At 35.7% G+C, this 12606-nt stretch overlaps 1 protein-coding gene across 9 annotated transcripts in view; it reads left to right on the top strand.

Moving 5' to 3' along the window:
- PCNX1 (pecanex 1) overlaps nucleotides 1-12606 on the top strand; it is an 89567-nt gene that overhangs the window by 60019 nt on the left and 16942 nt on the right. For all 9 annotated transcript variants that reach the window (XM_050336192.1, XM_050336195.1, XM_050336194.1 and 6 more), the window contains 10 exons: nucleotides 995-1087; nucleotides 2539-2689; nucleotides 4512-4653; nucleotides 6057-6234; nucleotides 6634-6742; nucleotides 7347-7476; nucleotides 8497-8555; nucleotides 9336-9551; nucleotides 9938-10191; nucleotides 11098-11328. In XM_050336192.1, the coding sequence (XP_050192149.1) occupies nucleotides 995-1087; nucleotides 2539-2689; nucleotides 4512-4653; nucleotides 6057-6234; nucleotides 6634-6742; nucleotides 7347-7476; nucleotides 8497-8555; nucleotides 9336-9551; nucleotides 9938-10191; nucleotides 11098-11328 (1563 nt within the window). The remainder of the gene's footprint in view (nucleotides 1-994; nucleotides 1088-2538; nucleotides 2690-4511; nucleotides 4654-6056; nucleotides 6235-6633; nucleotides 6743-7346; nucleotides 7477-8496; nucleotides 8556-9335; nucleotides 9552-9937; nucleotides 10192-11097; nucleotides 11329-12606) is intronic.

Below are 12606 nucleotides of genomic sequence, written 5' to 3' on the forward strand. Positions count from 1 at the left end.
AATATGTTTAATTTGTACAAAAGAGGGTTGAACATTCACTTATCTTTGTGTAGGGCTTGGCTGTAGGTGAGGGACAGTATAACTGGGTTCCTCATAATACAGCAGGCACAAATGTGATGAGGTGCAGTGTGTGGGAACTGCAAATAAATACTTAGAGCAGAGAAGCTGCAGTTCTTTAACACTGAACAGTAGAGAGTGACAGGAGCTGCAAACTCCTCTTTAGCTCTCAAACTGGTATTAATCTCCAAGGGTCCAGGGGAGCTGAGGATTTTGATTATAGTCTTTTTTCAGTGGTTTTTAGAATCAAGACTAATTGATTTAAAAAAATAAAAAAAAAGAAGTTGTAGCGCAAGAAGTTAAAACTTTGCAGCAGTAGTTGTTGTGTGTAATTATTTGTCTTAATTTTAGAGTAGTTAATCCTTCAACGATTTTCTGGGCTGTAAATATCCGATTGCCATGGCCCTAAGTACATGTTGCCCCCTTGTGGCCGACTCTGGCATTACTAGTTTTGTTATTTTTTTACTCTTTATCAACGACTTGTTTTCAGTTTTTAAGAGGTAATGGAAAATTCAAACTCATTCCTCAAGGTGATTCCAAAGCTATCCTTTACCCCTCTGAAAGGTAGGGGATAAAGGGTTAAAACCTCATTGTTTTCCCTGATTAATACCTCTGCCTAGGCAGTACTCTTCCAGAGCTCTTAATTACCCCATGGTTGAGATCATAAAGGGGAGTTTTGATTATCCCTTCCAGCTCTTTCATCAGTGCTTTACTGGGGGCAATTGTTACACCCACTCACAGTCCAGGAGAGAGAGAATATATTGGGTGTATTGATTTGTCCTTCCCTGCTATTGATATGCATCTAACTTAGTTAAACTCATGCTCTTAGCTGTAAGATTTGTCCTGTGAAATTTTGGATAACTTCTCCAACCTTAATGATTCTAAGAGGACAACTAAAGCTGGTATTTTCTAAAGTTATTTTATTTTGACTCTGCAGAGTGAACGATTGCAGTCTGACCTGATTGTGTGTATAGTCATTGGTGTACTCTATTTTGCAATTCACGTCAGTACAGTATTTACAGTTTTACAGGTAAGGTGTTACTTCATTTCTTCCATTTGCCTTCTGTATGCAAATACATTGTGATATAAAGCTTATTTTGGTAGTTCACTGAGTCTCCTGACTAGTTTTAGATGGTGTTTAAATATATAGTGTGATAAGTGCATGACTGTAGCTCTTCACTGTTATGTGCTCAGAAAATCATCTTCCCCTGTTCTTTCCTAGTTTCTGCTTATATTCTGGACTTGTGTTTTAGCCTCTGACACAAAACACCCTCTTTTGTTTCATCTGTCTCAGTTAAATAGTCAGGATCATTTTGGAATAAGGAAAAATGGAACTTAAAAAAAAAAGTTTAAAAGGTGTGATTCCTGAAGTTTGAGGGTGTGAACCTTGACACAGCAGTTATATGCTAGCATGGCTGTTTCTGGAATATAGTACAGGGGAGTACCTCTTTGCTGGAATGGTTATTTACAGGACTAACTAATGTCATATGTGACTCCTACTTCATAATGACATGACACTAGATCCTGTGCTTGAATTTAAATTAAGCATTTACCTAGAGAGTTTTGGTATTCCTATAATGGAGCCATTGATTAGGTTATGAACTGCTTTATGTCAGGCAAATGAAAATTTCTTTTATGTATTTTAGAAGAGTTTTGTACTCCTGCTGCTGCCTAAAGTAAAAAACTAATTTAAAAAAGCATATGTGTTTAGGTAGCTGCATGTTTTCAGGTCAAGTGCCCTATTTAACCAGGTGTACTAGTGTTTTCTAAGGAACATCTCTTCTCTTGTATGGTTGGATTTCAGCACTCCTCCAGAATGTTGCATTACCCCATGTTTGAGAAAATTGGCTGTATGTTATTCACCAGTTGTATAGTTCAATAGACTTAGGCTTCACAGGATTCACAAAGAGCTTATGGCAAGACAATGCAATCCCAATTTTTCTATGACTTATCTAGAAATTTTGAGAAAGTTTTAATATATGGAAAGCATTACTGTGAAATCCAACCTTCATACTATGTTAATATTGCAGTATTTTGTGACTTCTGTGGAAGAGTTTGGTCTTGTGGGAGGCTTCTTACTTTCTCAAGAGAATATAAAATTAATGATTTGTTTTTGCTTATGTTTATACGTCCTTTTATCCAGCAGATGGAAATGTAAATTGGGTTCAGCCTTTAGAGAATAATACCTTTTCAAAATGAAATGCATATGGGTCAGAAGCAATGGACTATGAAGGAAGATTGGTTTACTATTTTTACTTTAAAGTACATTTCAACTCAGTGAAAATTTGCTAGACACAGAGTTTTTTTCTTGCAGGTTTTCTTGTTTTATCTTAAAGTTGGTGGTATAATCTTTCATGAAGAAATAAATTCCCATCTTAGTATTACAGGAGCATTTGCCTAGATGCTGGAAAAAGTATTACATTGTTAGTGCATTATTTTGTTTATAAAAAACATTAATTTTTTTCAATTTTTTTTTTTTAGCCTATTTTAAGTTATGTTCTTTATGCATTGGTGGGTACAGTAGGCTTTGTGACCCATTATGTTCTGCCTCAACTTCGAAAGCAACTTCCTTGGCACTGCTTTTCTCACCCACTGCTGAAAACCAAGGAATACCATCAGTTTGAAGTCCGAAGTAAGTATCATTCATAACACTTTCTCAAACTTGCTATAGTTGCTGACCTTTTAATAAATTTAATCTCTTCTCTTTATTATTCTTACCACCAGAGTTTTTAATTATATCGAGTCCATAAGTGTCTTAATTTCTCAGTTCCTCATGGTTTCATTCCATGATGTTTTGTCTATCTCTTAGCTGATGATGGTAATACATGTGCTAACATTATCCCAGGGCAGTTCCACTAAAGCACAGTCTTCAGAATCTTAAGTGGCCAAGTTTGTGTTTATCATTGCTTCAAGAATTTTTCATAAAGAATGACTGTATTTCATTAGGTATTTCCCCAAAATGGTAAGTTTGCAAATGTTTTAGAGGATTAGGTGTGGTGAATGCCGGTAGAGATTTCATCTTATGGAGATTTGATTTTTAAAAGTATTTTTGACATGTTTAACAAGAGAAAACAAGTGCAGGTGACCACTAATGGATAAAGATACCAAGGGACCAGTCTTCGGAGTTGATCTTCATAGACATGTGCTTGCAGGTTGTATTCAAGCCTATGTTTTCATGAAATCTTTCCCCACAGGCTGCAGAAAAGATCAAGTTAATTGTGCTGTTGCAATAGATTGTGGGGACTTTACTGTTGGAATGTTTTTATTGTTAGCAGAAGACTTAAGAAATTTCTGTCAAAAAGGGCTTGGCAACAACTGAAACTATTTTGATTTTTCTCTTCAGTTGGTTGTCAAGACAAGATGATAATGAAAAGAAAGCATTCTACTGCTTTCAGGAGAAGAGGATTGTCAGAATTGATTCACAGACTTACAACCTTTGTAGCATCAGTGCAATGTGGCCTTTTGGTTGATGTCTAAATTGTGGGGTTTTTTCCTGTGACTGTATGTAAAGATAAATATGAATAGCAATTGTAGTATGATTTTGAACTTTATTTGGAAGAAGTGAAAAGTGATATATGCCTTAAATTTTTAATCTGTAAAACTAGAGAAGTTATAGTTGATGCCCTTTGGATGATACATGGTTTTAAAATTTCTATATGTAAAAGTGTTTTCAGGAAAAATGGAAGTGATAGCCACTAATGTTAAATATGAGTTTATAACATCTTCCAGTTTGGTCCTGTAACTTAGGAAATTCATGCCATGTCACTGACTAATAGTTCTTATGGCTTCTGTTGTAGAAAAGGAGCTTCAGTTCTTGCTGGGGTTCTTGTAGGACACGTTCACAGCACTGACAAAGCAGTGGACCTTTTTCTAGCCTCTTTGCAAGTATACCTTAGCCCTTTATTTATGCATCAGTGTATGCATCAATGTTTAACACAACTTTTGACATAGGTTCTTCTAGACTGTATTGTAGAATACATTTTCTTATTTTAATTTGCATTAAGTTGAAACGTACTTTACAATTCTTGTAGAAGTTTAAAGGTTCTCAAGTCACAGATATTTGTGTTGGCAGATATGTAGGCTCTTCTGTATTGTAGAGTTGTAAACCAAAAGTTTTTCAGATTGAATATGGTTGGAAAACCATCCTTTTACATGAGATAAAATAAATAATGTCAAACAGCTTCATCAGTAACAATGCTGAAATTATTGAAGAGGTGGCAACCCAGTTTGTTTCCTTTCATATGCAGTAAGCAAGTTGCCTGTGAACTGTTCTATTGCTGTATGAACAGTGCAAAAACTCTCCTCTTTGTTTTGGTTAACTAAAACTGTGAAAATCTGGCGTGAGAATACAGTTAATGTTTGGCTCCACAAATTATTTGGATCAAGAATCGTCATTCTGTTAGAGTTTGATTTGACAGTGCTATCTGATTTTTCTGTTTAATGTGTCTTGATAGATGCTGCACATGTTATGTGGTTTGAGAAACTTCACATTTGGCTCCTTTTTGTAGAGAAGAATGTTATCTATCCACTGATAGTCCTCAATGAGCTTAGTAGCAGCGCTAAGAATATTGCTAGTCCAAAGAAACTGGATACTGAGTAAGTAGAAAAGGAGATCAAGTAATCTTGAGTATGTCTGCTGTGGTGGAAAATTAAATAGTGAGTTTTGGCCTCAACAGGAAGACAGTTAATGCTATTGTCTTAAGACTAAGGCAAGGAATAAATAAAGCTTTTCTTTATGTAAAAACCCTTTTAAAGCCTAGTCACCTTGCTGACTTAGACTGAATGGAATATTACAGTGTTAAACTGAAAATGCCCACAGAGATAAATTGTTCAATTCATAGCACATACTGTAAAGATTGCAGGTTGTAGAGTTACCTTATAGTGTGATAACAGTTTCCATGTTTATCTTCAGAGTCTTTAATATTATTATGCAGACTCAAGTTCAAGATAGTCGTGATTTTTGCTAGTATTTTATCAGGTGTAAATTTCAGACTTGTTCTCCAAGTTGGTGTGCCAGCTTGCAGTCCCCCTACAGCTTTTGTCTCTCATCAAGGAATTCCTCAGGCCTTCTAGCCCCTAAGTGTAATCCACATCCAGATGGAATTGCACACTACTTCTTAAATTGAGCCTTTGTTATAATCCCTTGAGCATTGTATCTGACTGTTTCAGCAAATGAGAGTTCAATAATAGGCTCTGCAATTTTTAGCCTTCAAGAAACAGTAACGAGTTGGCTTTTTTGGATTTGAAGTTCTATTGAGTTAGAACAAAAGAGAAAATGAATCTTGAAACAAAATGGAATATGTACTGGGGGGCTGGGTACTAGATTTTTTGGGGGTGGGTGGAGAGGATGGCTTTTTTAATTTTAATCCCTGTATCTAATAAGTTCTTACCTTGGGTTCCTTATCACTGTCACTACAAGACCTTTGGGAGGAATATTGCCATTACATTACTTTAACGTTTTTTTTATAACCCTTTGATCTGTCAGTTACTATCTTGAAAAGGAATTAAATTGCAGTTCCCCCAGTAAACACTAGAGCAGTAGTTTTTACTACTAGTAGTAAAACTGCTAGTAGTAGGGTCATGCAGGAAATGATAACCCAGTGTTGATTAACATTGTCTTGATGATTAATATAGTATTTTTGCATTACAGTATTCATAACCTAAATTAAGGACCAAGTTTCAGAATACAAAGATATTTCATTTCCAAAATTTTTTAAATAGTGGTACTCTTAAAAATGATGCTAATCCTTGAATATTGATGGGCTTGAGAATACTGATAAAAAGACTTAGTAAACTCTTTCAAAAAAGTCCAAATTCAAAGCTGTCTTTTAAGAAACCGACAAACCAACCACCCCCAAGTTCCAAACTCAAACTCAAATCTAAACCTCGAGTTTGAAGAGATTTCAAAACTGGTATTTCATGACAGCAACAACTTATATGGTCTTTAAACCCCTTTTGGACAGCAGATTGTAACTGTTTTGTGTGAATCTCTTACACAGGTTGGGTGCTTTAATGATCACAATAGCTGGCTTGAAGTTACTGCGTTCATCATTCAGTAGCCCAACGTGCCAGTATGTCACTGTTATTTTCACAGTGCTCTTCTTTACTTTTGATTACAAAAGTTTTACTGAGACCATGCTGCTAGATCTGTTCTTCATGTCCATACTCTTCAGCAAGGTAACTTTGACTCTATTCCTAGATGTTTGTTATCCAAAATGGATAGTCCTAACTGATAGGTAATCTTGCAGATCCTCAGTCTTACTTGTACTGTAATTGATATGCTGTAAGGCAGCTAAGACTTCTCCTTCCCAAAGCATTTTTGTTTGCTTGAGAAACCATATGTAACTTTCTAAACATCTCCTGAGTTTCTGTTAGGAGAAAAATGAAGCATATTATGTTACTTGCTTTTGTAATTACATCCCTTTTCTAAGACTGAAGGCTTCTAATAGAACCAGTAAGAACTCTAGGATGACCAGTAAATTCCTTAGGATATTTGTGTACTGCAAAGCATATTGGTTTTTGGCTAAATCACTGTTTTTCTCTTTTTTCTTTCTTTTCTTTTTTTTTTTCCTGTAGCTTTGGGAACTCTTTTATAAATTGAGATTTGTATATACCTACATTGCTCCATGGCAGATCACCTGGGGATCTGCCTTCCATGCTTTTGCTCAGCCCTTTGCTGTGCCACGTATCCTTTGAAAACGGAGGCTTTCTCCTGAAGTCGTGTATTTATAACTTCTGAATAATGTGTTATAATGGACTATGTATTATTGGGTAAACGTACTGAAGGAACAGGTTTGTCTAGTGAGTATTTATGAAAAAACTGTGCACACTTTCTGCCTTGTTACAATGCTATGAATTATACAGTGGCAGATAAAGTAGGAATGGAATGCTGGCATGAAAGAAACACGGAGCAGAATTCATTCTGAAAATGACACAGCTTTTCTTCTGACAGTCATTCCCTTTTATGAGAGTAACTAACTATGGTTTTATTCTTGAGTTTTGCATTTTAAACTTCTGTAGACCTGTTGGAATGGACTGTTGCATTAGTATTCTTGATAGCATTTTTGAATGACTACCGTGTCTAGTGACATTTTCATCTATTTCAGTTTTTAAAAACAAAAATAATCCTGTAATTGGTGGAGATCTGCAAAGGCACTTTGCTGCATAGAAATTCGTAGAGATCTTGTTTTGTTCTTAATTGGTGGTGTTATCTGTATCAGGTAATACCTCAGGAGCTTAAAAAAAAACATAGTTGTTGCTTCGCTTTCCTTAATTCTCTTATCCTACAGATTCTGCCATGTTGTTTGTCCAAGCAGCTGTGTCAGCTTTCTTCTCTACTCCACTGAATCCTTTTCTGGGAAGTGCAATATTCATCACTTCATATGCCAGGCCTGTCAAATTCTGGGAAAGAGATTACAAGTACGTGAAATCAGATCTTTAAAGTTTGTGACATTTGTTTCTAATAATGTAAATACGTCTAAATGTGTTGGTTTCGTGGTTTTGTTGTTTGTTTTTTTTCCTAGCCAATTTCTGCTACGTTTTCCCTCAAAGTACACTAGTGTATAGTACTGAAAGTTTTTAGTTAACTGATTTCTGAAATACTGTAGCAACTGTTTTTTACACTAGGAACATTTGCTTTAGCTGCTGAAAGTCATTTCTACTTAGAGATATGCCATCCTGATGATTTTTAAATAAAAATGATGTTACTGTGAAATGCAGTTGTAATCAGAAAGTGGATTTATGGATAAAAAGGTTTGGAGGAGCAGGTCATAAGTGTATTTTACCTGTGTTCATTATTGCTTAGCTCACTAGTAAAACTGGCTAAACTCATATTAAGATTCTTTTAAAGTAAATATTTTTTGATCAAGGTGGGATCAGTAGTAAAAGAATCTTCATTTCAGATTATACCTCTTTTTGTTTTATTTCTCTGAAGTTCACTATTGTTGATAGAGTAGCAGCGTAGCACAGGATGAGGGGATATTTCCGGTATTTATTATTTCCCTTCTAACAGTTTTAAATACGATGTTCCAAATCTTAGATTCAAGAGTTATGGTTGTAACTTCAGACAATGAAACAACTGTCTGAAAATTACTCTTTCAATAAAGTCTACTGGAATGCTAACTGTGTTAATTTAATTGTTTAAAAGTTTATTTCTCACCTCTAAAGCTTTATATCTGTCTAAGAAAATATATACACTTAAATCCAAAGTTAAAGATTATTCTATGGCTATCTGCTATGGGCAAAATGCTATCACAGGCAGAAAATAGTTTTACATGTGAGAAGAGCAAAAAATTTGCATATAAGATTATTTAAAAATAACTTTTTGAAACTATTTCAATGGGAATATTCTTTAACAGTTTTATATTAGTAGTTTCTTCCCTTAGATTTTCTTACAGTAATATATTTTGTATTAATTATGCTTTATTTTATTCTTTTCAGCACAAAGCGTGTGGATCATTCAAATACTAGACTGGCTTCGCAGCTTGATCGGAATCCAGGTAGCTTTCCTAGTCTGGTTTTGGTGGTTCATTCGGAGTTTTTGGGGGCTTGGTTTTTTAAGGGGTGGGGGGGGTTTGGGAAGTGGGTGTGAGTTGGTGGGTTTCTCTTTTTCTTGAGGGGTAGGTTTTCTTACAGTGGCATTTTCTTCAAATGTAAATGGCTTTTATGGGATCTTTATAGGATTCATGTTCAGTTTTCCCTCTGATCTTCTACAACCCTGCCCAAACTTTCTGTTGCTCTGTCTTCTGTTACTTTCTCTTCCATTATCTCTCTTGCTTTATTCTTTATACTTTCCCATGAGTTTTTTAACTTCACCTTTACCTTTGTGTTCCCACTTTACTTTTTTATTTGTAATTCTAGTACGTATTAAGCTGTTTTACTTTGTATTCTTGAGTAACTAAAAAGATGTCAAGTATTATTTTAGGATGTCTCAGTGTCATGGTGATGAGACCAGTACAAACAGTCATTACTGAGATACTTCTGTGCTCGTTTGCTTTTGCACTTTATTGTCTTGAATGGGTTTATGGGAGATGGATGAGTGGAACTGAGGTATTACCTTGGAAAATGGAGGAGTAACTAAGAAAAATTTGGTTCAAAGTATCACTTAGGATTCATTTGGAGTACTTGTGCCTTAAAAAAAGGGGGAAGTGGGAGTGAAGTATGACCTTGAAACAGCATTGCTGTTCAAAAAATGTAGGGTTCAGTGTGAAGTGATAATTGACATTCAAGCTCGATGTTTTTCTACAGATTCAGATAACCTAAATTCAATCTTCCTGCAGGTTCAGATGATAACAACCTGAATTCTATCTTCTATGAACATTTAACCCGTTCCCTTCAGCACAGCTTATGTGGAGACTTGTTGTTGGGTCGCTGGGGAAACTATAGTACTGGGGACTGCTTCATCCTAGCCTCTGACTACCTCAATGCACTAGTACACCTTATAGAGATAGGAAACGGCTTGGTCACCTTCCAGCTGAGGGGGCTTGAATTCAGAGGTGAGTGTCTTACATTTCCTGAACTGTCTGTACTAAAAGGTTGACTTCTGCTTTGGAAACAAAAGTAATTTTCAGTTCCATCCTGTAAATTAATTGCTTTGAAAATGGGCTGCAGGGCCTCTTGATGCTCCTGTCACTTGATGCGAAGTCTGTCTTTCCATTTTAGTGCAATATGCCTGCCGTAGTTACTTCTTAGAGAAACTCAAGTCAAATGGGATCCTAGAGTGATAAATTAAGCTATCCAAATCTTTTGTGTTCATTGGCAGATGGTTCACTTTGTGTTAAAAAATGTAATTGGAAATTTTTGAACTCTTAAACACAAGTTCACATTAAAGCAATCACACAAAGCTTTCAACACTTTGTTCTTTTCTCTTATTTTCTCTAAGGAACTTACTGTCAGCAACGAGAAGTAGAGGCCATCACTGAAGGTGTAGAGGAAGATGAAGGTTTTTGTTGCTGTGAACCAGGCCACCTTCCTCACATGCTTTCCTTTAATGCTGCCTTTGGGCAGCGTTGGCTGGCTTGGGAAGTGCTTGTGACAAAGTATGTTCTGGAGGGTTACAGCATCACTGACAACAGTGCAGCTTCCATGCTTCAAGTCTTTGATCTCCGGAAAATTCTCACTACTTACTATGTGAAGGTATGATTCAGATCACCACAACCCTCAGGGGAAGATAGGCTGGATTACACTGGGAAACTACTTAATGTCTTGAACTTCTAATGTCTGTAATATGAGGATCATAGAATGTGATGATAATTAGAGATGTATGAACACCTTCTTTAAAGGAGGACAGAGTTTGTTGTACTGATGGTGACTCAGACGGTGCATGAGTAGGGTAATGACCTTGTAGTCTAGATCAGAGAGAGAATACTTCCTAGCTGAAGCTGGAATAGAAACTTGAAAACTATAACCCAAATATAATAGCTGTGTTGTAAATAAAAAGTTAAATAGTCTGTTTCTTTTAGAGAAAACCAGCTTTTGGTCCTTATAAGCTGTCCAAACCCATCTTTGAGTCTTAAAAAAGGAAGAAAGTCCTGGCCTGCAGTTTTAAGAGGACTCTAGACCACAGATCCCTTCAGATAATCAGTGTACTAATTGACATCTTTCACAACCTACTCTCTGTCAGAGAGCTGAAAATTTTCAGATTAAAATATTTCCAAGATACTTCCTCTCATACACACAGAAGTTGTGTTTCCCAGCACAAGAGTCTTAAAATATTTTGTGTTTTAGCACTATTTTATTTAGAATTCTTTGGAAATTTAATCTAATTCTCCATGTTAACTAGATAAAAAGTTCTATGCCTTCTGCCAAAATTACACTGACAGTCTTGTCCCATCCTTTTGTTCTTTCCTTATTCCTTCAGTGTAGGTTTCAGAAATCTTGACAATCTTTGAATAATACTCCTATATACCAGCTGTGCTTTCTGTGCAAATATGTTGTACCTGTGAGCTAAATAAATACTACTGTGTATCAGTTTTGTTCGTTCCCAGGAAAATAATGCAAATAATTTGAAACAATCAATATTCTTAAATACTACTGTTTCAGGGAATCATCTATTATGTCACGACATCCCCCAAGCTAGAGGAGTGGTTAGCTAACGAGACAATGCAGGAAGGACTGCGGTTGTGCACAGACCGCAATTATGTTGATGTAGACCCAACATTTAACCCCAATATTGATGAGGATTATGACCATCGTCTGGCGGGGATCTCAAGAGAGAGCTTCTGTATGATATATTTGAACTGGATAGAATATTGCTGCTCTCGAAGAGAAAAGGTAAGTACAGACATGTGAGGAAAACCATTCACTATTCTAGGATGCTCTCATTTTTTCCCACTGGTTTGACTTACTGTCTGGTTCAATGCTGATTTTTAAAATAAATACATATAATCAAAGTATTTTCATTGAAATGGTTTTGATCTTCTACTTTTGAGAAGCTAATAAATTCTGTAAGTAACTTATGGTTTAACCAGTTAATTAATGAATTTTATTTGCTAGCTCAAATTAATCAGTTGAGTCTTAGGCATTTATCTACATACAGAACAGTATGCTTACAGAATTGATGTTTTGTGCTTAGAAATCACTGTTCACAAATCAAGCCTAACTTAAACAAAAAAGTACCAAAGCGAAACAAAACCCCATAAAACTCCAAATACCTGTTGCCAGCTTATAAGACTGGCTGCTTCTTTCTCATTGATCATACTGTACTGTTCCTTTGGACTGCTGGAATTGTTGACTTGTGAAAATGATCGTCCTGTATTCAGTCTTTTCTTCTCTCCAAAATCTTTCCACCTTTTAAACAGGAAATGATTGTAGAGGAATGCCTTGACTTCTTACTGTTTACAAAATAACTGTGTATGGTCTAGTCTAATTAGTGTTGCCTTTGAGAATAAGCAGAAATTGATTGAGATTAAAGGGACAGGAATATAATTGGAATTTACGTGTTTAACGAAGGATCCAAGACTTAAAGAGTTCAGTTTTGCTTTGGAGGTAAAAGATGAGTAAGAAGCCCATTTTAATGGGTGTAAGACTTAGTGTCCTGTGGTCAAATGACAAACAACAACCAAAGGAAATTGTTTCCCTCCAAGTCATGATCATGAAAGATTTTATGTATGTATTGAAAATCAGATTTAATCATTTAATTGCATTATGCCATTTTCTAAGGCATTATATACACTGTACAACTACTAGTGGCTTTGAACTGAAGGCAAGTTTCTCCAGATTAAAGCTTAGTCCAGGGAAGTTGTTGGTTAAATCAGGATTAAATACTCCTAGTCAGCTAGAATCCACTGTATTCACTACAAATATTTTTGTCTAAACCCCATAATTTTGCTAATCAACAGTTTGCTTACAAGATACACAGTATCCATGAGGAATGTACCATACATCTATTCAGTTTATGATTTGTCTTCTTTCAAATAATAGTACATGTGTGTTTGCCTTTACAAGTATCCTTACGTATTTGCAAAACTCTTGCTCAGAGTTTCAAACAGGATTGTTTTCTTAAGAGTAGCTGGTTTAGTGGGTATATATGTACACCTGAGTTTGTGAACT

The sequence above is a fragment of the Myiozetetes cayanensis genome, unplaced genomic scaffold (assembly GCF_022539395.1).
Source record: "Myiozetetes cayanensis isolate MyiCay16 unplaced genomic scaffold, myiCay2020 scf6-25, whole genome shotgun sequence".
In the NCBI taxonomy this organism is placed as follows: Eukaryota; Metazoa; Chordata; class Aves; order Passeriformes; family Tyrannidae; genus Myiozetetes; species Myiozetetes cayanensis.